This window comes from Aulostomus chinensis, chromosome 18 (assembly GCF_037954235.1).
Source record: "Aulostomus chinensis isolate RoL2024-O1b breed Wild chromosome 18, RoL_Achi_v1.0, whole genome shotgun sequence".
Lineage (NCBI taxonomy): Eukaryota > Metazoa > Chordata > Actinopteri > Syngnathiformes > Aulostomidae > Aulostomus > Aulostomus chinensis.
Genome location: NC_141337.1, coordinates 13,892,735 through 13,915,830, shown reverse-complemented (window position 1 = coordinate 13,915,830; position 23,096 = coordinate 13,892,735). Strand labels below are relative to the sequence as shown.

Below are 23,096 nucleotides of genomic sequence, written 5' to 3'. Positions count from 1 at the left end.
TGCTGCCATCTTAGACTTTTAATGAAATCCTGATCTGGTTCAGAACAATACAACAAAAACATGGAAAAACATTGCTGTGGTCTCATGAGGTAAAATGAAACAAATATAACATTAAATAAAGTTTCTCTGTCATATTTACATCTCGCTTACTGTCTCTCTCTCACACTCACACACACACAAACACACACACACACACACACACACACATTTCAAATGTTTTCATGCAAAACAATAAATGCTGGGGTTCCTTCATTCACCAGCGCAGGTACAATAACACATGGTATCAGAAACAACACGTAAATCTAACATAACCCACTTGTATTAGGAGTCACTTCCACACTAAAAATGTCCGCAGCCTATTCCCTCATGCACAAATATGGGTTTTTTTAAATTTTATGTACAGGTTCCCAAATGATAAAAGAGGGACCTCCTTAAATCTGAAAAAAACCTGACAGAATTGTCACTACCACCTTTATTCATCATCTACTGTGGCAGATGGAAACATAAAAAAAAGCTTAAATATCTGGCTCATCTGTAAAATTTACTTTTCATGAAACATCTTTTAAAAAAATCAATGAGCAAAGCCTAAAATGACTTGGACATTGCCTCAGGTTTTAAAACAAGCCGTGCTCATAGTTCATACAGAGCTTGCTACCGAGGACGTCCTGTTTGTCTTCCCTTCACTGTTCTGCCTCTCTTTCTTTGCTCACCATTTGAAAGGTCCTGTCTTCTCCCTCACAGCCCAGCTCAAACCCCCGTGTCCTGTTCGTCCTCATCTTCCTGCTGCGACAGGAGACGATAATTTTCAGTGGCTATGGGCAGGAAGGCAGTGATGGGATGAGGGTCCTCTTCCTCAAAGGGAACCTGGAGGGTGTTGAAATCCAGCTGATCGGTGGAGCTGCACTTTGTGTACAACTCCTGGGCGCCTCCCCCCTCAGAGTGGGTGCTGGGAGCCCTGCGGTGCTGCAGCAGGGAGTGGATGTAGCCGATGGGCACAGGCAAGCTGGCAAAGACTATGAGCATGACGATCATAGCCAGAGCCCAGCCAGGGTACTCTAGGGTCATCTCAGAGGCCTGAGGAGAGCAGGGCAGAGAGGCAACCATGAAACACTGTCAAGTTCAAGTCCCCTCCTCTCTAAAAACTAAACTCATTGTTCCAATTAAAGATGGCGGTGCACACTGGTGCAACAGCTCTCTTCTACGGTGCTTTTGTTTCTTGTCGTTTCTTCCAAATTTCACTGTGTCTGTGAAATGACCGGAGAGCTGATTCTAACTGTATGAAAAAACTGAGAATATATTTTCCGCGAAGGAGGAGTCATGAGAAACGCTACTTAGCTTAGCACACTGAATGGTGGTGGATGGGAAGTGTTAGCATCCCTCTATCAGAGGTTATCTGATGGATCACATCCCCGTCCTCTCTGACAAGGCAAAATGTTTGTTCTGTTGGCTGAAGGTGGTGTTGTGTAAAATCCCTCCATTTATTGTGCTAAGCTAACTGTCAGCAGGTCTCCATGGCTCTCAGCCCACTAATGCACAAACAGAGAGAAGAGTATCCATGTTGTCGTCATCTTGATCCTATGAGAAGGATCTAAGCAGATTTCCCAGAAAAGTCGGCATGTGTTCTTTTAGCACTGGCATAATGATTTATTCTGGTTGGGCTTTTAACGACGCAAATAATCTGATATGCATGTATGAATATCATGGATTGTGAGGCAACGCTGTACATCAGAATTTAGAGTACAAAAAAAAAGGAACGGAACCCTAAATTAGTGTTAGTACGATATAAACAGGCTGGACTGCATCTGCATTTGTGTTTTGCTAATTATTCACATGCCCAGCTTGAAGAATAAATATGCAGAGTGGGATATTGTGCTATATTTACTGTCATAGTCACAAACAAGATAAATCAAAACTACTGTGACATGAACTTCCTCCTCTGTATAGACCAAAGTCATCCTGTCTCTTACTGTGGTCTGATTCCAGGAAGTGTATGTGGGCCTTTTGAAGACCATCCGCAGCAAACTTGCAGCCAGAAGCCCGACCATCGCCAGCAAACACACATATTTCCAAAGATATTTGTACACCACTGGAGGGCGCCATTTGAGCATGACTTCAATATCATCCAGGAAGCTGCAGATGTGGAGAATATCTATATGGGACAATTCTCTTCAGAGCAGAATATGAAACGAGACAAAACAGGACAAACAAAGGCAGAAATACTGTCGTCTTACCGATCCGTCCCATAAATCCACGCCACGCTGATGGTTTCAAAGATTACCACAATGACTAACGGAAGAGTTGCAGAGTAGTCATCAAACATGGTGACAAAATAGTTGCCAGAGCGCTGTGTGAACAAGAGTCCGATCAATAACCCCAAACCACAGCTGGACACTGCAACAAAGAGGTGGACAGAGTTAGAAAGCGGTAAAGACCCCCAAACACAAAGAGAATCATCTGGCTGCTCCTGGCCTTTTGGTTTGTTACCGGTGAGAAGTGTTCGGTGGCGGCCCAAGAAGCTGAAGTTGTCCATGAGAGGTGTGAGGATTCCCTGCATGGTCCCAAACATGGTGCTGAGGCCCAGGTTGAGCAGCATTAGGAAGAACAGTACAGACCAGAAGGGGCTGGCTGGGAAGAGGGCCATCACCTCAGTGAAAGCTATGAACGCCAGGCCTGTCCCCTCCACCCCCTGAGCACCGACAAAGACAAAACATGGTAGCAGCGTGTCTGAATTTCATAAATACTGGCTGGAGATTCTAAGTATTTGGCAGCTACATGCACCTCCAGGGACAAGACATAAATATGTCACGTAGGATTGGCATTTGCATCCAAATTCTGTGCGAGAAAGTATCCTTATTTAGGAGCGAGCAGGTCTGTGAGGCTTCCCTGGAAGGAAGCAAACCCGTACATGTGCAAATTTAAGTAACAGTCCAAAGAAAATGTCTGACTCGCCGAAGGGGCAAGAAACAAGCATCATGAACATCTGCCTTAAATCACATTGTTCTCCATCTAACAGAAGAAAGACGAAACCACATGCCGGGGTGCTAAAGGAAAAGAAGGAAAAGTGGACTTCATCCTTTTAGGGCCGTAAACACACATATTTGTTGGAATATTTCAGCCAGAAATTAATGAGCCTCGACAACAAAAAATGAAGATTCCAACAATACATATCACATTGAGTGAGCTGAGAACTTCATCAGGCTGAACCCTGTGTACCCTTCCTTCTTTTGTTTTATTTTTTTCTGTTTCAAAACCAGAACAGGAAACATCCATCCATCCATCCATCCATTTTCTACCACTTATCCTGTTAAGGCTCGTGTGGGGGCTGGAGCCTATCCCAACAGCCTTCAGGCGAGAGGCGGGGTTCACCCTGGACAGGTCACCAGTCCATCACAGGGCCAACACAGAGAGACAGACAACCATTCACACTCACAGTCACACCTACAGTCAATTTAGAGTATCAATCAGCCTCGTCCCCTCTTGATGTCTTTGGACTGTGGGAGGAAGCTGGAGTACCAGAGAGAACCCACACAGGAACAGGGAGAACATGGAGACTCACACAGGAAGATCCTGTGCTGGAGCCGGGGCTCAAATCCAGAACCTTCTTGCTGTGAGGCGACAGTGCTGACCACTGCACCACCGTGAGCAGAAAACAGGAAAAACAAATACTTGCACATTTAGTTGATGTTTTCCAGTTTCAAAAACAAAATATAGAGAGAAGGAAAACAGAAAAGCAAGAATTAATGTGAATCAAGGCTGAAATGCCGGCATAATTGATGTGGCTAAATAAAATGCAGCACGTCTCTGACCTGATCCAACGCTACTCGTGTGCCCTGAAACTGAACTACTTCACAAAACAATTTGCACATTTAAGGTTTGTGAGAAGTTACACCAAGCAAGCAAAGTGCCGCTCTAGTCGTCAGGAGTAGTTTCTTGCTCAAGGACACAAACTGGGGAAACAAGGATCCCACCGGTGACCCTCTGTTACTTGACGGCTACTTTATCTCGGCCGCGCCGCCCCCTACTTCTCCTGTAATTCCAGGATTTTCCATAATATAAACACTGGACCCCTTCCTCTGTTTCTTTAGGTTTTACTTTCACTCCGCTATCACAGCTTGCGTTCACATCTCCCGGAGACATACGACAGCACATGCAGCAAATCACATATGTTTTCATCTTCTTGCCCGGCAGGTATTTTGTAGTATCTCCCAGATTCTCCGGGGGTCCTGGAAACTATCACACTGAGCCTCCTAACTATTGTTACAGAAGCATCAGCTCTGCTTTCTGTCCAGCATCCCCTGAAGAAACCCGCTGTGATTGTTCCCCTCTAAAAAAAAAAAAAAAGCTCTTGAAAAGGTGAGTGCTTTGTATGCTTTCAAGGCACTGGATGGAAAAATCTGAAGTTCAAACAACATGTTGAGTGAAAGAATTGGTTTGATCGCGACAACTGCTTATTATTGGACGGATATTTCCTTTACTTAAGTAGAAATTCGCCCAAATTAAATGGCGCTCAGGTAAAATCAAAAGTCCTCATTTGAAACTCTAATCAAGATGAAGTGAGGAAGAATCTTTGATTCAATTCACTTGAACTAGAAGTAAAAGTACACATTCTACCTGATGTTTGTGTATTCCACTGCTTGGGAATACTCAGACCTCTGAAGATTACGATCAAGTGGTGCTCTGATAATGTCCTTTTGAAGTGGGAAGGTGTCAAATATGAAAGTACATCCCCTTCATCAGCTTTTACTGGGTTTTATTCTTGGTAACCTTCCAACGTGACTCTATAGGCCCTTTTGATCAGGGGAACGTTCTCCAAGAACAAGGAACCTGATGGAAAGAAAGTGTAGAGCTTTTTCATACGTTAGCGGCCTCATTTTCCTAACACTTGCGTGTCTTTAGGCTGCAGTTAAACGCAAAAAATGAGCCGAGGGAACCTTTTCAGCTCCAGGACAAATGGTTACTGGGGACAAAAGTCCAACATCTTAACAAGGACACAATTCCCTCACCTTGTTCATCTCCTCCTCCAGGCTGCAGTCAGTGACATTGGCACCAACTATGGCGCCGTAATGGCTGTACCACTCTCGGTAGTCATCTATAGACACAGAGCTGGGATCCGTCATGTTGAACCAAGGCCACCAGTGGTGGTCGCGGCCGTCTAACACGATGGTGCTGAGGAGGCCAAGATTTCTGGAAGAGGTTCAAATAAAAAGAGAAAAATATCAGCAAAGAAATTCACTCGCTCTCATGTTCTGGATAAACAAGTGACCTTTGGTTAAGTCCTCCTTCAATGAAGTCTTCCATCAGTCTTTATTTAGCCATTATATGCAAGTTTGACACTTTAATTCCAACACTTAATATCTTACATTTGCCAAAAGGCCTTTCAACAATCCCAGAAAAATAGGCATTAAGTGGTGATTATAAAGGAGGCCATTAGGCAAAATTAACTGTCTTATTGACATACTATTATCTGTTTATTTAATATGATACAATTATTCTGAGCGAACAAATTGTTGATAGATACTCAGCCACGCAGCGTAGCGCAATGTTTTTGGCCCGAAAACCCAGGACGACGAAGACCACCAGCGTGGCCAGCACAGACGTCATGTAGTTGATGCCGGAGACCATCAGTGCATCCCGGTGGCAGTTGTTGTTGACTGGATTATAGGAGGAATACGCGATGACAGAGCCATAACCCAGCCCCAGGGCAAAAAACACCTGTGTAGCAGCCTGACGCCACACCTGCACATTCCCCCAGATTTCCAGCTGAGAAACAGAACAAAATAAAGTCAGTCTACATTAGTGTGAGGGTTATTAACATTTGATTCAGGATTGACAGGTGTAAGGGGGCCAAAGGCTTACGAATACGAATAAAAGACAAGAAAATGAATAAAATCAAACGCTACGCTTACTTTGGGATAGAACATATAAGTGACTCCTTCCATCGCACCGTCCAGCGTCAACCCCCTGATGAGGAAAATGAAGAGCACCACATATGGGAAAACAGAGGAGAAGTACATCACCTGAGATTTGGGAGAAGAAAAAAGAAAATGAATTCAGCGCCGCCCATAAAAAAATGGAGTTCAATGACACAACTGTCCTTGATGTGAAAAAATGAAAACAATTATAATAATATACCCTTGCAGATGACTTGATGCCCTTGATCATAGCCAAAGAGACAATTGCCCATGCGGCCAGTAAACAGCCTGTCATGATGGAATTAAACTGTCCAGATTCTTGGATCGAATTTGAGATGTTCAGTGCTTTCCGAAACCAGAAATACGACGTTGGGGAGCTCTGTGCGCATTCCCTCACTGTTGTTTAAGAGCAGACAAAACAATAAACCCTGAGTGACACATGGAATCAAATTTTTCTCAGTCAGGCTACAATACAACAACAACAACAACAACAACAAAAACCCACACATGCAAAGACCTAGCACCTGTGTCATTGGTGGCTCCATCGATGGGACACTGGTCCCAAGGAAGAGGATACTGGAAGGAATTCCCCAGGTAGAAGAGGCTCCATGCAATGATCACATTGTAGTACAGAGCCACATAAAAACACACCTGTGGGAGGAGATAGACTTCATGAGGGGCTGATTTTATGGATGATCAATATTTGGTAAGCAAGTCCTGGAGAGAGCTCCACACAAAAAAAAAAGGCGACTAAGAAGGGAAAATATATATCAGGGAGCACTTGAAAGGACAAATGCAGTTTTTAGGTGAAGTTTTACTCCAAGGAACAATTAACCCGACAATGGAAATGTGGTAAAAACTGTAGTAGCTCTCTGTGAGATCGTTAATGAAACCTGTTGTTCTTAAAATGAGCTCAACCTCCCAGGAGCTCGAGGCCTCTACAGGAGCAGATGCCATTGCCCCACGACCCGCTGGCTCGTGGCGCGTCAACCTCGGAGGGCTTCAACATTATGGCTGATAATCAACTCCTCTTCCACTTCAAGAATCTCGCTGTTGAACTTTATAGGATACAAAAAAGTACTGGCCAGTATTTTGTACATTCTGTACGGAGTTCTCGCAAGGTCAAATATCTCATCTCCCAGTTGAGAACAGCGAACCTTTAAAAAGTTTTTCCTCTGTTGTCCTCTGAAAGGGTGAAAAAAAAAACAGCTTTGACTCTAACTTAGTCTCACTGACGCACGTTAACAGAGCAGTCTGCAAAATAAACACGTGTTTAAAAAAGCATACGTGTCACGGTGTTAAACGTGCACAGAGAGTTCTTGTTTACGCTGGGCTCTCTGGGGTAGAAAAAAGTGTTATGCAACAAACTGCATGCACTACGGTGTACCGCCTCTCTCACATTACAGCATGTTATCTTTTTCCAACTATACACACAGTGTGGCGAATAAATAGAAGAAGAAAAAAAGACCTGTTTATGGAAAGGTGGGAAAAAAGGTGTGTTGCTGTAGGTGTGATGGTGTTTAAGGAGAGGAAAAACATTGGTGCTTTGGTTTTCATTTGTGAGGCTGCGGAACAATGAATCCTATTTAAATAACATTAATGATGAGCCAGACTTTGACCCACACATGAAAATATTAAAGCCTATGACAAGGAACCATGTGTAATAACTGGTCGATGCACTGACAGACTGTGTGTAAATACCCCCCACCCACTGTTCGAAGTCACACACACACACACACACACACACACACACACACACACACACACACACACACACGTGATAAAAAACCCTACCAGGCAGCTAGAGTAGCCGATCCCTGACAGTTTGGGGGAGATGTGCTTCCATACTCCAATGCTCCCCTGTCGAATGCTCTGGCCGGCTGCCAACTCCATAAAAAAGAGGGGAACTCCAACAACCAGTAAAAGAAAAACATACAGCAACATGAAGGCCCCTGGGACGAGGAGGAGGAGGAAGAGGGAAATTAAGGGAGCTCTTTTGGAACATGTTTTCATTCTGTCTTGCCTTAATATTTCATATTTTCTGATATCAAATTATCACAATATTCTAACAAGTCGTGACACTCACCTCCTCCATTCTGGTGGCAAAGGTACGGAAACCTCCACACGTTCCCTAAACCAACACTGAACCCCACCTGGGCCAACACGTACTGGATCTTGGAGTCCCACGCTGGCCGGTCTACATCACCTGCTTCTGTTCCATCAGAGCCATTGACAGTTGTCAGCTGAGACTGAGACTGAGCCTCAGCCAGCCAGGTGTTCTCGTCCTCGCCGTCCAGCGGGGGCTTCTCCATCTAGATGGGAGAAGAGAAGAAGAACGTAACAAGGGAGCATTAGGAACATGATTCTTAAGTTATGTCACGTCAGCCAAATATATACAATTTAAAACCATGTAAGCTAAGTCTATAGTATCAAACAAGCACAAATGTAACATTCTAGTGAAGCTTCACTGTATTTTTAGTTCCAGCGGTGAATTTCATCACTCATAAACTCACATAAACTTTAACAGGAAGTGCTTTTTTAAAAGCAAATGTAGCTTTAATTTATCAGGTTGAATGTTTTAGTATGGTTTAAGTTTTAACCACGATTATTTTATCTTTGTTACATCAGTTAATACTACATTCATGAATTTTGAAATTTGTTTATGTATTAAAAAACTGTGTTCGGTAAATGGCTAAGCAGGACTGCAGAGGTTGTTGCAGATGTTAAACGTCATCCTGCCACAAAGAGAAGGAACACAAAGCTGGTCGACATGCTTCAAAAACCTTAAAAGCGGTGTTCATTTCTGAAGATTATCTTGCTTTACACAAAATGTGTAAATCTCATCATCTTTTGTTTGCCGCTCATCTTATTTGCTGTAATCATCCACCCAAATCTAACGTAAAAATCCCATTGTCTTTGAGCCAGAGGAGCCCACTGGGATTCTAACGTCCAGGCTGGCCTTCAAAATAAGTCATCCCTGCATGTGGTTCTCTCCAGAGTACGTGTCTGGATTAGGTTCAATCAAATATTGGAAACATGCCCTATCTTACCACATTAAAGTCAAATAAATAAATAAAAAATTGTATCAAACCTCCGGACCTCTGATAGAGGAGGGAAGGAGAAGGTAGGTGTTGTGTTATATTGATATAGTGTCACATGAGCGCTCATCACCTGCCATGTGAAAACGCCATGCTAAGACATATGTGCTGTAACTCATGCCGCACTGAACAAGAAGTGTTCCAGTGTTCCATGTGAGAACATCTCAAGTATCTCACTTAGCAATAAAACTGTCTCGTTTAGGAAGGACAGTGGATCCTCTGACGTTAGCATACGGAGTTAGCGAGAAAGTGAGGAAATCCAACAGTCGGACTGGACTTGAACTACACACTTTGCCAATCTGGCTCACATATCCCAGATGGATTTACAATACATGAGCCAAACATGCTGTCGGACATGACCTCGCTGGGTAATTTGTGTGTGTGTGTGTGTGTGCCGTTCGTAGTATCAACTGGTGAGAATGGAAAAGTACAGGAGGTCAAACACCAGCACCCCCCCCCCCCGTGATGTCATTTCATGTACACATTAGCACTGATGCAGATGACCCCAGATGGAAACACCCCTTTTTTTTGAGGGGGGGGGGGGTGTAAAAACGTATTAGATTTACCAAAAAAATGAGTTTTTAAAAAAAGTTGGGAGCGACAAAATGGAGGAATGAAATGCAATTAAATAAATCAAAAGTTTAGTGAGTGGGACAACATTGCAGTTTGTTTTCTATTTTGTCTGTATAGACCGGGCATGTTGCCAGAGTGATTCCAGAAATGTTCACGCACGCGCACACACACACACACACACACACACACACAGGAGTGTGTGAGAGAGTGACAAATAACCCTGCATACACAAATAGAGAGAAGGTGAAGTGTCCACTCTGTAGCTCTTAGGATGGGGGGGTGTCTGGTGGAGTGTGGGTGGGAGACTCCACTGGGAGGTGTTGAGATTACATTGGTTCATGCTGTGGGTGGTGCTGAGGTGCAGGAGGAGGCCATATGTTGGACATACACGGTAACAGGGCCAGACAAAAACTACAAGCACGCATTTTTAAAGCCACTCATGGTTTATGGTTTATGTTGTGATCGATTTCTCCAGGAACCGTGATATTAGTATTCATTTGCATGTTTGAAAACTTCATCCAAAGCAAATAAAATGAAGTTGCCTTTACCTCCAGATTAAGGTGACCTTTGGAGGCGAAGGTGAAGCTCTATCAGTATTCGTCAAGCTATCAGATGTGGGAATAACCTTGGCAAGCATATCAGGTTTGTAGTTTTGTACAAGCCGTTTTGAAGAGTTTTTTAAATTTTTCCCTCAAAAGCAAATTCTGACCCACCGTTTCAGCAGGGGAGCTATTATGAGCGTCATATTTCACATCTTAAGAAAAAGTCAATGTCTTCTTAATAGGTGACAGTACTCGGCCTGCTCCTTGTTCACTTCTTTTTCCTTCTGTTTGAGTCAGTTTGTCTTCACCCTAAACCAAGTCCCCTGGACCGAGCTCACACAAGCACAAGAGCAAACCACGCACGGCAACAGAGCAGCTTTAAATCTTCGCCTGCCGGTCAGTTGGAGTCTCTCTGGCTGCAGCTGGGAAACATGCAAACAGAGTTCTGTACTCTGCGGTGGAAGCAAATACTTACTAAAGTACACAGGAGTGGCCCAGCAACTAATTTGGAACTACGTTGCAATTGTATTGACAGAAAGCTTAGTATAGAGTTTTATAAAGTAACAGCTTTGCAGAATATTTTCTCAATCCTGGCAACAACAGCCTCCCCAATATGTTCTAACCAATCAATTAGAGTCAAAGCATTTGTGTCCTCACAAGCGTCCAATATGACAAAATACACACGTTCATATTCCACAAAGTTTCCCTGAGGAGTTTAATTTCTAGAATAATCCGTATTTTCATTTGAAGCAGCGTTATTGAGAAGCAGCAGTGGCCTCTGCTGATACAAAAGGTAACACACACAGGACGGTGTTGCGTTAAAACGGCGGAGTATCGCACAACTACAACATGATTGTTGCATAATGTTACTCTCATCTAAACACACAGAATACAGGCTACTTTCTACTTTGTAATGATTCCATATGTAATCTCCATAGTTGACTCCCATCTTATCTTCTAAATTTAGCTGAATAATAAGAAAATAATCACATTAGATTTATTTTTGAAACACGCTGTGATGGCGTATATTCATTTATGCATTTCTTTCAACAAAAAAAAAGCATTCAAAAACCAAATAAATGGGGGTCTGCACCCAACAAATAAGTTCCTTGAGGTCTCTGCCGCACCCAAATGCTTCATTTAGAATTTAACCTCCTTCAAATACTGCAACTCCAGCGATGTGGCTACTGCATGTAGCCATGATGCCATTTTGATAATACATGTGATAAGTTGTGCAGCCCTTGACCAAATCATTCATTTGGCACACAGTATCAGTATATATGTAGGACTTTAGCACACGTTTTTGAAGAAGAACACAGATAGCGTCTTTGCTTACACTCTCACTCCCCAGAAACATTCAGAGTGAAGTTCCTCTCCTGCGTGTGCCCTCCGCAAACACTCCAGCAGTTTTACACGATGACGTCATGAGAGGAAAAAGTCATTACGAGTGTAAATTTGTCTGCCTGCTCTGGAGTGTGTAACATTTCTGTGACTCCCGGCTCCATCTTGCTCAAACAGAAAACAATCCCACCCTTCAGATCGATTATTTTCCTTTTTAAACATTGATTCAAGCCGCTGGATGATGACAAGGGGGACGATATGATATAACAGAACAAAAAATAATGCAAATAGTAGCAGGATATCATAGCCCTTAAAGAAGCTGCAATTTAAGGATATAAACATGTCCATCAACACACTTGTATTTGGTTGCTTTAACAGCTTTAAGTTTAAAAGGCTGTAATATATCATTATGTGCATTTAAGGAAAGAAAAAGAAAAAAAGTTAATGCCACTTGCAAAGACATCACAACATACAAAATCCCCTCATTCATTCCTTCAATGAAGCTCACTGCCTGTGAGGTATAGAACACTTTAGATTTACCAAAAAAAAAGAGAAAAAGGGTGACTGTTAGAAAAATACAATAGCATTAAAAAAACAACACCTATCAAATATTATGAGCTCTAACTTGTTTTGTCCCGCGGTCCATATTGTATTTTTTTAAATTAATATAAGTCACTGGGGGTGAACACGTCCTGTGCGTCATTCCTGTGTGACCACATGTTAAGAAAATCAGCTGCATGGGTTAGAGATGATCCAAAAGAGCGTGAAATTTAAAATCCAACTCATGACTGCTTCAGTCAGAAATCTGGTTAACCTGTAATCCCACTTAATCCTAAATGTTTTCAAGAGGGGGGAAAAAACCCATTTATCAATATGCATCTGGCAATGACGATGATTGGATGTCACCATGAACGTACCATGTTGAGAAGTCCAGAGTAGAGTTTCCAGCGGTCCTGGTGTGGGTTTCTTTGCCCGTTTCCCTTTGTGCACTCTCTCTCTCTTTCTCTCTGACGTCTGCTTTTACACACTCCCTTCTTTGGATTTGATAGTATTCTTAAACTAATCGTATGTTTCGCTGAAGGCGCGACCGAGTACTTTTAACAACGTGGTCAGTCTTGTGCTGGGGCAAACTCTTGTAGTGGACAGCCTAAGGAACAGAAGTCACTTCGGAGCCAATGAGGAGTCCGAAGGGCTGAGATTGCCTGCCCCGAAACGGATACCGGGGCTGGACAACACCAAAATACTCGCTGTAGGATTCGGCTGCGCTCTGCTAGGCTGGAGGCTGGAGGAGGTAACCGAAGATAGATTATTACTGCGCGTCTATTTTTGCAATTAGGGTACACAAGTGCGTCGTGCATCCAAGGTAAATAATGAAGCTAATTCCTGCGTACTGCAGTCAATTATCACAGTCAGAGCGTTATTTAGCAGTATTATTATTATTGACTTCAAGTTGCCCAGTAAAGTATTCATAAAAAAATAGCAGTAAAGTACAATGTATAGAAATGTACGTTTTTGCCACTAGTAATAGTTTATGAAACCGACTGCGATTTGCTAGTTAGCGTGACATAGAAGCTACCGAAAACATTAAAAACAAAACAAACAATAACAACTTTAAATTAAAAGAATATACAGGATTTAAAAGGTGATGAAATGCAACAAAACAACGACCAAAACCCCCCTCAAAAACAAACTGTCGCGTGACAATGAAGTTGCTGAAAAAAACAACAACAATTTTGAGGAAGTAAAATACCTGATGCGAACTTTTTTTCTGTTGTAAAGCTAATATCTGGTATTGATTTGGAATCCCTTAGTTACGTGATACGGAAGCCCCCCCCAAAAAAGTAAAAGTAAATATATCTCATTGAAACACCAATATGGAAATAAAGGGGACAATAAAGTACCATCAAAAGAAGTGTGTTCTATTTTTCCTATCTAGCTCTAGTATCTGTAACTGATCCGTAGTCAGTAGACCATGTGACATGGAAGCTGTTGGGGAAAAAAAAAATCGAGTTTTCATTCAAATATTGATATAAAACAGGTGGTCATAATGCCACAATAATAGGACTCACCTTATTTTCCCAGCTATCTTGAACTGGTTTGGAGTCCTTTGGTCACATGACAGACTTGAAGCCCCTGAACAACATCAATTTTGCATTAAATGTTCGCATGAGATAAAGGAGGCAGAATGATGCAAAACATAATTCATCTTCTGCAAAAACAAAATATGGGCCAGACCAGCTGGTGTCACTGTTCACCTGTGTATCAGGGTTTGTTAGCGCCTCCCGTTCCATTACCTGCTTCAAACCTCCAGACAAAAACCTCTCTGTGTGATGAAGTTCTGATAATGACGAAGACGCCATCATAACAAACATGTTTAGCAGTTCATTCGCTCTGGTAACAGGACAATCGATGTTCAATTAAATGTGTTGAGGTGGTTTTATGGCTGCAAAGGGAAGTGGAGTTAAAATAAACAGAAGCTAACTAACGTCTTTTTAAAAAGGACAATCCAAATAAGTAATTGTATTGAATTTTCTTTCATTTCTTCCCCTTTTTTAAACGTTTGACTATGGTGTTGAAGGTATGCGGTGTCAATCATTGTCATTATTCATCTCAAGTGAAACCTGGAGTCACTGGCTCAGTGGTGGGGAGTCTGTGTGGGGCTGTATTACATGTCTGGAATGGCATGTGTTGCACATCACGTTGGCCCTCGGCACAAGCCACAGGCACCGCTGAGAGACGTGCCTGTCATAGGGAAGGAGAGGCTCACTCTGCTGCAATGACAAGAATGAGAGGGAGACGGACAGACTATAAGAGAGTCAGAGGAGAGCGAAAGCAACTCAGATTAATTGCTAAACCAAAGCCAGACTCGTTTTTCTTGTTTCTGCATATCTGAGGAAGGTGGGACGGTCCAGGCTTACCTCAGTGTGCACGGAGCTCAGTGGAGGGATTGGTTTTTAAGACTTGGACTTAAACACTCAACCCATAAGGTACAGTGACAACTACATTGTTAATTTTGTGTAAATAATGTTTGTGTGTGTGTGTGTGTGTGTGTGTGTGAGAGAGAGAGAGAGAGAGACAGCGTGTGTGTGTGTGTGTGAGAGAGAGAGAGAGAGAGAGAGAGTGTGTATGAGAGAGAGAGAGATAGTTGCTCTGTCAATGAGGGGAGGATGTCTGGTGTCAGCGCTGCTTTACTTCACTTAGACACATGGATGTTAGAACTGTACCTGCATGAAAGACTGTGATGTAACACGCTGTGCATTTTATGAGCAAATTCTTATTTTAATTGAAGTAGTTTGTGCAGTATTTTTGGAGGGGAGAAAGAGTTATTTAAGGAACAAAATAAGGAGATTAGAAGAGGACGAGCTCAAAGGAGTCAAACTTTCCAATCTATTTTCACAAACTTGAGACCGATGTTTACATTCACAGTTTCTCTGTACCACGTTTTGAGGGTTGTGTCATCTGGAGACAGTGGTTTTTCCTGTAGTGTGTATCTGTCACTCACTCACTCACACACACACACACACACACACACACACACACACACACACACACACACATAGAATTGCAAGTATCTACATGGAATACTCTGCATTCTTTCAATCAGACCTTCAAAGTGTTACAATATTAAGCTCTCCTTGATTTATTTTTTTGCTATTTGCTTTTTAAAGAAGAAGTGTGTTTTAGCAGTTGGGAGTTTAGATGATGCAGAAATGAAACACACACGCACAAACATCTAAAAATGCATCTATACATATATATTTTCTGTAGTTGGAACAACGGGAATTCTCATGCACGGGGAGCAATAATGAGATCCAAACGCTTTAGAGAAGCATGACCGCATGACGCCAGTAAACGGTTAAACATGTTAAACGTCTAACTTTATTTGATTGTCTTGTTTCCTCACAGATGTCGGTACCACCTCCGTCGGTGGTCCCAAGAAAGCCTTCGGGTGTCCGAGTCATGGTCATTCCAGGAGAGCAGCCCCCTGCCGGTACCCTTCCCATCTACACAGGCAAAGGTATGTTCATCAACCTCATTTATGTGCTGTTTGCATAAATATATTAATTCTGATATGACTGGATTTATATTTAGTCGCTACTTTGTTCTTCCTCTGCTCAGAGAATGGTGCCCATGTGAAGTCAAGACATTCACCTCTACTGAATGCAGAGAGAGAAGTGGTATGAGCTTGCATAAAATATTTAGATCATCTTCTCTATATGTGTGGGCTGCTGGGTTTTGCTATCAGGCTTAGCAATAGACAGCACGGTTCTGAAGTCAGAGGGCTTCATTTATGAAATGTTTGTATGCTCAAATCTTAAACAAGATCGTTTTTAACCCTCAGTTTAGTCTGACAGGCAAAGGCAAAGCCTGATTGGTAGTTAAGACTCATTCCCCCTGACTACTAAAGTCATGCAATCTCGCGTGATTGTTGCAAGCACATATATTGCACATTGACACGTATGCAACCGATTATTCACACATGTATGTATTGATCAGTATCATCGCTCACAAGTGGAGCTAAATGACTGAAGTATGCGTCTGTCCATTCAACCTCTCTGAACCAGGAGATTCTGAATCACTGTTTTGACGACATGGAGCGATTCATGGTGCGTTTGCAGCAGACAGCCGAGGCCCAGAGCGTTATCAGCCAGAGGAAGAAGAGAAGCGGGAAGAGCAAGAAGAAGGCAGACCAGCAAGGTGAGAGATGAACTACCCCGACTAGTCAAATAGTTTAACAAGGGCACTGCAGAAAAATGACATATTCAGCTAAAATTTTGCTCTAATGAAGGCATCTGCATGACCCTGAATAGCACAGTAGTCAGAAAATAACACTATGTGGAGGGAATTTGTGGATATATGCCAACAGCAGAGGAGGACAGACAGCTGGAAGTGATTGAAGGTGATTGAAGTAACTGAGTGTTGACAGGAGAATGTCAAAATGCTGCAGAGGAAGAGCAGAGACAGGAACCTGGAGACAATAGCGCACCTTCTTTAAACGCTGGAAGCAGCCAGGTGAACAGGCACGTTGCCAATAAGGCTTCGAAGAATTGAAAATGAACTCTTGAAGGCTGGAAGTGTGTCAGCCAAACAGGCCAAAGATGCGACTGGAGCTTTTGGAAGAACCTGAGGAGTCATTATGGGAGATTCAGGAAAAAAATTCCCTTCCAGTTTGTTCAGTCAGGCTTCACAGTTGACCAGGGGTTCTCAAAGTGGGGTCAAAGGAACCCTCAGGGGTCCTTGAGGCTCTTCCAAGCGGCCCTCAGTTAAAATGGGGAACACTAATTTCAGTTTTGCTAAATAATTGTTAACATCTTCTTTAAGCACATGGAATCTGACGTGGCACCACTGACACGAATATATGTTTTTAAAAATCACAAATTTTTTTTATTTTTTTTTTAAACTCATAAAAGGCACATAGGCAGCACGGTGGTGCAGTGGTCAGCACTGTCCCCTCACACCAAGAAGGTTCTGGGTTCCAGTCCCGGCTCCATCACAGGATCTTCCTGTGTGGAGTCTGCATGTTCTCCCTGTTCCTGTGTGGGTTCTCTCTGGTACTCCAGCTTCCTCCCACAGTCCAAAGACATCAAGAGGGGACGAGGCTGATTGATTCTCTAAATTGACTGTAGGTGTGACTGTGAGTGTGAATGGTTGTCTGTCTCTATGTTGGTCCTGTGATGAACTGGTGACCTGTCCAGGGTGAACCCCACCTCTCACCTGAAGGCTGCTGGGATAGGCTCCAGCCCCCCCGCGACCATTAACAGGATAAGCGGAAGAAAATGGATGGATGGAATTTTGGGGGGGGGTAATTTTTTTGTAACTTGTTATTAATTGCCAAATAGGTTTTAAGGTAATTTCTTGTTTATTAACTCATCTCATCGTTGCTGTTTAAGAGAAAAGTCAATTTGTTGGGGGAAAAAAATGTGGATTTTTGACATTTACCAGACAATTAGCAAAATTGAAATAGAGAAAACTATTTAAATGAAAAAAAACAACCTTCAGAAATTGAAATATAATTATTTGACTATTTGATCAGATTTCTTTGCAACATTAAAAATTCTAAAAATCCCTCCACTACATGACCAGCCAGTGGTCTGATGATAGTAAATAACCCAAACTGTCTGAATAAATGACGCTGAGGCATTTGAAGATCAGTAGATGAGCAAATAACTTTCCTGCAGTTGTGAGTTTGCTTACTCAGGGGGATCTGAGTTTGTTCTGCGTCGCCCCGGCAACGTGGCCGGGGTGTTTCCTATAGTTTTGTGGCCAGTGTACACTAGGACAGGTGTGACCATGTGCTGAACAGGTGAATAGCGAAAAAGAGGGCCAATCTTATTTGTCACTACCACTGGCTTTGTCTTGCAGGGAAGCTTCGGGAACATGCAAACACTCCACACCTGTATAGAGGATTTATTGTTTTATGGTTCAAAACATTAAGTGTTGATACTGATTTGTAGTAGTTTATAGTGTAACGGTACATCAAGGTTAGAAACTGAATTCATGTGCAACAATAAACTTATTTCATTTGCTGTGATTGTTCTCTTCTGTGTGCAGACGATTTGTTGACCATGAAAGCCTGTCCTCCATCGGAGAAGGAATTCCTGGATATCTTTCAGAAAATCAAGTACTCTTTCAGTCTGCTGGTGAGATTAGATTTTTAAGCTTTGAATGAAAATATTTGACAACGTTTTGATGAAAACCCTATAAATGAATATATCCTGGTTTGCTCAGGACCGTCTCAAATCATCCATAACAGAGCCGGACGCACCGGAGCTGCTGCATCACGTCTTTGTGCCTCTTGATCTGGTGAATCTCTCAAAAGTTTAAAAGTTCTTCTAGTTTCTTCTCTCTTTGTTGGGGAGACACTGACTATCACTTCTGTCCCAGATGGTGAAAACCACAGGAGGACCAGCTTTTGGTGCATCTGTGGTCAGTCCAGCTCTGACCAGTGGAGCTGTTTCACTGCTCCAGGAGCATCTGACTGAAGCAGAGAAGGGCCTCTGGACCTCCTTAGGGACATACTGGACCTCTCCCTGGTCTGTGTCCATATTTGTGTGTGAATCTCTATCTGGGAGTGTGTTATGTCGCTCTAAAGATCCCTCTCGCTATCTCCTCCAGTTCCCAACTCAGTGTGAAAGCTGCTCCATACTTACCTGTTTTCCTGGACGGATGGCAGCCTCAGGCTCTGGACTCAGCCGGGCAGCCTTTAGAAGATCCGGTCCAGCTGCAGCACAAACAGGACGTTCTCAGGGAAAGTCAGGAGGCTCAGAGTCGACTGGACCAAGCTCAACCCACAGTAGAGAGCCCTGCTGAGGACCATGATGGAGAGTGAGTCATAATAACAATCATCTACATTTGTCAGGCTGAGGCGTCTGGTGCTCAAGGATCAAAAGCTTTTCGTGTGTGGCTCAGAGCCAAAAGATGAGCAAGAGCGAAGGTGCCAGCCAAGTTCCCCTGTTGTTATTACTGCAATTAAAGATTTGGATGTTATTCAATCATAAATACGAAGTCGTTTCGACGTCAGTCTGTCACATGTGCGTTTCAAAACTGCTTCCACTTTGTTGTGTTCATGTATTTTGCATATTTGATTTCCTTTTTTTGTAGAGAAGGAAACGGGCTTCCACCACCAGAGGAGAGACTTTTCTGCTGCAGTTATGACTTTGTAGCAAGAAACAGCAGTGAACTCTCTGTGCTGCAAGGAGAAACTCTAGAGGTACAAACCCAGAAGTAGAACCTGAGCCGGTTGTAAAGGTGGATAGATTCTCAGTCTTGTCCTGTCTTTCTTAAGGCCATTGAGTCGTCTAAGCGATGGTGGAAGTGTCGGAATCGCTTCGACCAGATCGGATTTGTTCCCTCTAATATCTTGGAGCCTCTTTCTGCTCTGAGTAACACCGGGACAGACAGCAGCGTGACAGAGGTACAGGACACAGAAGAACACAACACAGTCTCACTGTGGTCGCCTGTTATGGAGGAGCAAAACTGCCAAAAATAACAAAGAAAGAAAGAAAAAAAAGATTTAAATGACTCAATAAATAAGCTATCATAGTAATGCACTAAAATGGAAAGAATTGATATTTTAATTTCTTAAATATGCATTTTATTTTCATCCCCCATCAAAGCCTTGAAATTTAATTGTAATTTTTATTGATTTATGGACCAATTCCATGTAAAAATGTATCTATTATTATTATTATTATTATTATTATTAAATCCTTATTTTCAAATTGATTATTAGCTTTGTATTTTTTTATCCTTTTGTTTTTGTTCATATTGGGAATGGAGAATTGATGAATTCATATCTAAATCCAAAAACAAATGAAATATAAATCAATAAATACGCTGAAAATAAAACACATTAATGTTTACAGAATTTATATGCAAAAGGAAAAAGTGAGCTTTTTTTCTTACATGAACAAGTAAAATAAAGGGGGGAATTATTCAAAAGTAAAGCTGAATTTATGTCACCTTTTATTAAATGATGAATCATTTCTTTTTTTTACTTTTAGTCAATGTATTGTCATATATTTTTGAGTTGGGCCGTTTCAGTCCTCCATATCTAATCTTCAGTTTTTCATTCATTTGTTCTTTTCCATCACAGAAGGCTCCTCGGTCAAAGTACTTTTCATACGCTCCAACAAGCCCAGTTGGGTTCAGTCCGACTGCTACGAGCCCGACACTGCGACCTCAGAGTATGGTTCTACCATCCACAACCCTGCAAGGAGAAGACACCGACCGAGGTAACGCATCAGAATGTGCAACGTGAACTCAAGAGAGACATGAGTAACAAATGGGAGCCAGACGACGCCCGGAGCAGCGTCAGGAAGAGGCTGAATCAACACTGAAACCCACTTTCTTTTCTTACCGCAGCAAAGCAAATAATCACGCGATAGATCAGGCGGATTGACGTTGTCAGACAATCAGAACCTGCAAACTGTAGTTATGTATTTATTTACAAAAGATTACAGTTTTAGTTCTTTCTCACAAGGAGATGCTGTTTTCAAAGCCTGTCAGACCTTGTTTTTGTTCTGGCAAAGGTTTATGCTTGCTAATGGACATGTATGGAGTAGTTTAATCGAGAGAAATTTCATAAGCAAACAGACATAAATGTCAGTGTTCAGTAAATGTTCATTGCAGTCCAGCTTTTCTTTAGCTCTGTTATTAGTGTCAATTGTTGTATTTTATCCAAACAGTATGTGATATCGGTATATATCAGCTATTAGCATTTGCCACTGAACAACCTGTCAGTTGAGCATTCATACCAAAACCTAAATGTTCCATCTCTCTGGCAGTAGAACCTTCAGGGAGACCACAACGTTTCTGAAAGAAGGAATGCGACCCGAGAGAGGACTACAGTGTGCAGATGGGTAGACAAGTCTGCAGGTCACGCAAATAAAGCTCTTGTGTTGTTTGTGCAGTCCAGATCATGAATGATGAGCTTCTTCAGCGGCTGGCTGGCAAAAGAGGTTCAGGCCATCGTCTGGTGGTCCCACGCTCAGCTGAGACTTCTGTTCCCCTCAACTACCACTCATCGGCTGCAGAGGTGCAGGCCTGGCTCGCCGCTAAGGGCTTCAGTCAGCAGTGAGTCGGCACCTTCCCAAAACACAGACCTATGTGTTCGTGATAATGATGCGGCAAAATGGATAAAAGATGCATTCGTGTGTGGAAGCTGAGAACGGCCGTGATTGTAATGACTTTTTTTTTAGCGACGTCACTGCGATCACGAGGGAATTACTGCATCAGCTTGAGATCATTTTCTTCAAGCAGTGCAAGCATGGCCGTTCTCAGCTTCTGTACGAATGATGTCTCTGAATCTGTAGATCATGTGTTTACTGCACATGGGGGTGCTGTGATATTTAGGAACGTTAAAATTAAAACACAATGTTGTGTTCATGGTTTCTTGTAGGATTTCACAGGTGAACTCCCTGATTTTGTTGCCAGTAGCGCCCTCTAATGTCAGAATTGGCTCCTTGTTCATAAACTCCTCTACTTGTGCATGAACTTTAGAAAATTAAGAAGCAAATCTTCTTCTTCTAGCTGATGAAACTACTTTTTGACAACTAACTCAGCTTCTGTTCCTCCTCCTTCCTCCCACAGGACAGTCCAGGGTCTGGGTATTCTAACCGGGGCGCAGCTTTTTTCCCTGAATAAAGAAGAGCTCCGCATAGTGTCACCAGAGGAAGGAGTGAGAGTTTACAGCCAGCTCATGGTGCAGAAGTCCCTGCTCGAGGTTAGTGGGTCTGTTGTGTGGACGAAAAACACACACACATCAGAACTTGTCTCCAGGAAATGGACGTGATAAAAACTGTGGATTCATGTTCTCTAAGCCAGTTTGTTGTACAATGTTTCTAAATAATTAACTGGGATTTTTAACTTAAAAATCCATAATGCATATTTAATAAGTGGTCACTGTGGGCAGATGTCGCTGGTGGAAGTCTACTATTCCTGCTGGGTCTTCTATTTCTGCATCATCTTCAAATAATAACTTTGAAAGAAGTTGTGAATCTTGGTTTTTCGACGCTGCCACGCTGAATCCCACGTTATCCTTCGGTGTCTTTCTCAGGACGTCCGCAAAGCTACGGAACTAGAGACGGTGATGGAGAAGCAAAAGCTGAAGCTTAACCAGACATCGGGCAGCAATCTACTGTGACGGAGACGTCCAACATCTCCGCGCGCATCACCGAGGATCGTTGGACATGAATACAGCCGACGCTGGGCACACACACATGTTGAGGAATGTTGGCGATGGATTTGAATATTTAAATACCACATGCCGCTGTGTGTGTTACTGATCCATCAGCAAATAAAGCCGGCTAGATTTACCTCAAACAGTGGAATTATTTAAGACAGAGAGACCGTTTTTAGAGTGTTAAAAAATGAAATTTGCATCCGGACACAAATTTTTGTCGCTCTTGAGTGCATGGGGTGCTGGCGTTGTTCTGAATTTGCTCATTGCAGAGATGTTCTGTGGAGACTAACTTGATTTTGCATTGTGATTTCACCTGTGGAGCACTAATGCACGAGGAGGGACGATTTTTCAAAATTAGACGTTGCTGTCTTTACACTCTTGTTAATATAAATGTGTTTATTTCTCTTTCATAGCTTAACGACTTGTTGCAGTGTTTCTTTTTTTATATATATTTACAAGTTACGTGGTTCAGAGTGAAACATAAATGCTCCACCTGAAAAAGCAAGAAGACGTTGATGGAAAGTGATTCCTTTATTGTGAATAAAAATCACTGAGGAAAACATTCATCTCATCTGAAACATTCCCTCATACGTACCTCCTTAAATCAGCCAGCATGATGCGCTGTACACTGGAGGCAGCAGCCGCCATAACCCAGGAGCGCTCACCTTCATGGTCATTTTGCTTTCAACCACACACCAGTGAAGTGTGTGTGTGTGTGTGTGGGGGGGGGCTTGTCCCCCGTTTTCAAATTTGGCCTCATTTTGATTTCAGCAGCTTTTAAGTTTTGTGACCTCACGACAGCAGTTTAACACCATGTTTTGTCAAAAACTGACCTCCCTCTGTTAGTGAAGTAGTAGTAGTATGAACAATGATATAATAATGATAACTTTAATTGCATGATTGATGCTGTTTTTATCCTGCCAGCAAACACTCATGATGGAAAAAG

At 42.5% G+C, this 23,096-nt stretch overlaps 2 protein-coding genes across 5 annotated transcripts; one reads left to right on the top strand and one right to left on the bottom strand.

Annotated features, from left to right (window-relative positions):
• Positions 1-4: 4 nt before the first annotated feature.
• On the bottom strand, positions 5-12,706 carry slc6a16a (solute carrier family 6 member 16a). Its single transcript, XM_086184076.1, has 12 exons — positions 12,384-12,706; positions 7,999-8,224; positions 7,707-7,864; positions 6,437-6,563; positions 6,133-6,308; positions 5,907-6,017; positions 5,519-5,760; positions 5,004-5,184; positions 2,485-2,686; positions 2,232-2,391; positions 1,968-2,130; positions 5-1,074 (listed from the first exon to the last, which is right to left on the bottom strand). The coding sequence occupies exons 1-12, from the start codon at positions 12,384-12,386 to the stop codon at positions 748-750; spliced, it is 2,076 nt and encodes a 691-aa protein (XP_086040202.1). The 5' UTR covers positions 12,387-12,706; the 3' UTR covers positions 5-747.
• eps8l1a (EPS8 signaling adaptor L1a) lies at positions 12,400-22,918 on the top strand. 4 transcript variants are annotated; one of them, XM_086184077.1, is made up of 15 exons: positions 12,400-12,757; positions 14,365-14,453; positions 15,373-15,484; positions 15,586-15,644; positions 16,032-16,164; positions 18,019-18,107; positions 18,196-18,270; positions 18,352-18,500; positions 18,583-18,792; positions 19,069-19,177; positions 19,253-19,381; positions 20,063-20,201; positions 20,880-21,042; positions 21,559-21,691; positions 22,025-22,917. In XM_086184077.1, the coding sequence occupies exons 3-15, from the start codon at positions 15,373-15,375 to the stop codon at positions 22,109-22,111; spliced, it is 1,587 nt and encodes a 528-aa protein (XP_086040203.1). In that variant the 5' UTR covers positions 12,400-12,757; positions 14,365-14,453; the 3' UTR covers positions 22,112-22,917. The 4 variants fall into 4 exon arrangements, with proteins under 4 accessions (XP_086040203.1, XP_086040205.1, XP_086040207.1 ...); XM_086184079.1 differs by having other exon boundaries at positions 14,361-14,453; XM_086184081.1 differs by lacking the exon at positions 14,365-14,453 and having other exon boundaries at positions 22,025-22,918.
• The last annotated feature ends 178 nt before the right edge of the window (positions 22,919-23,096 follow it).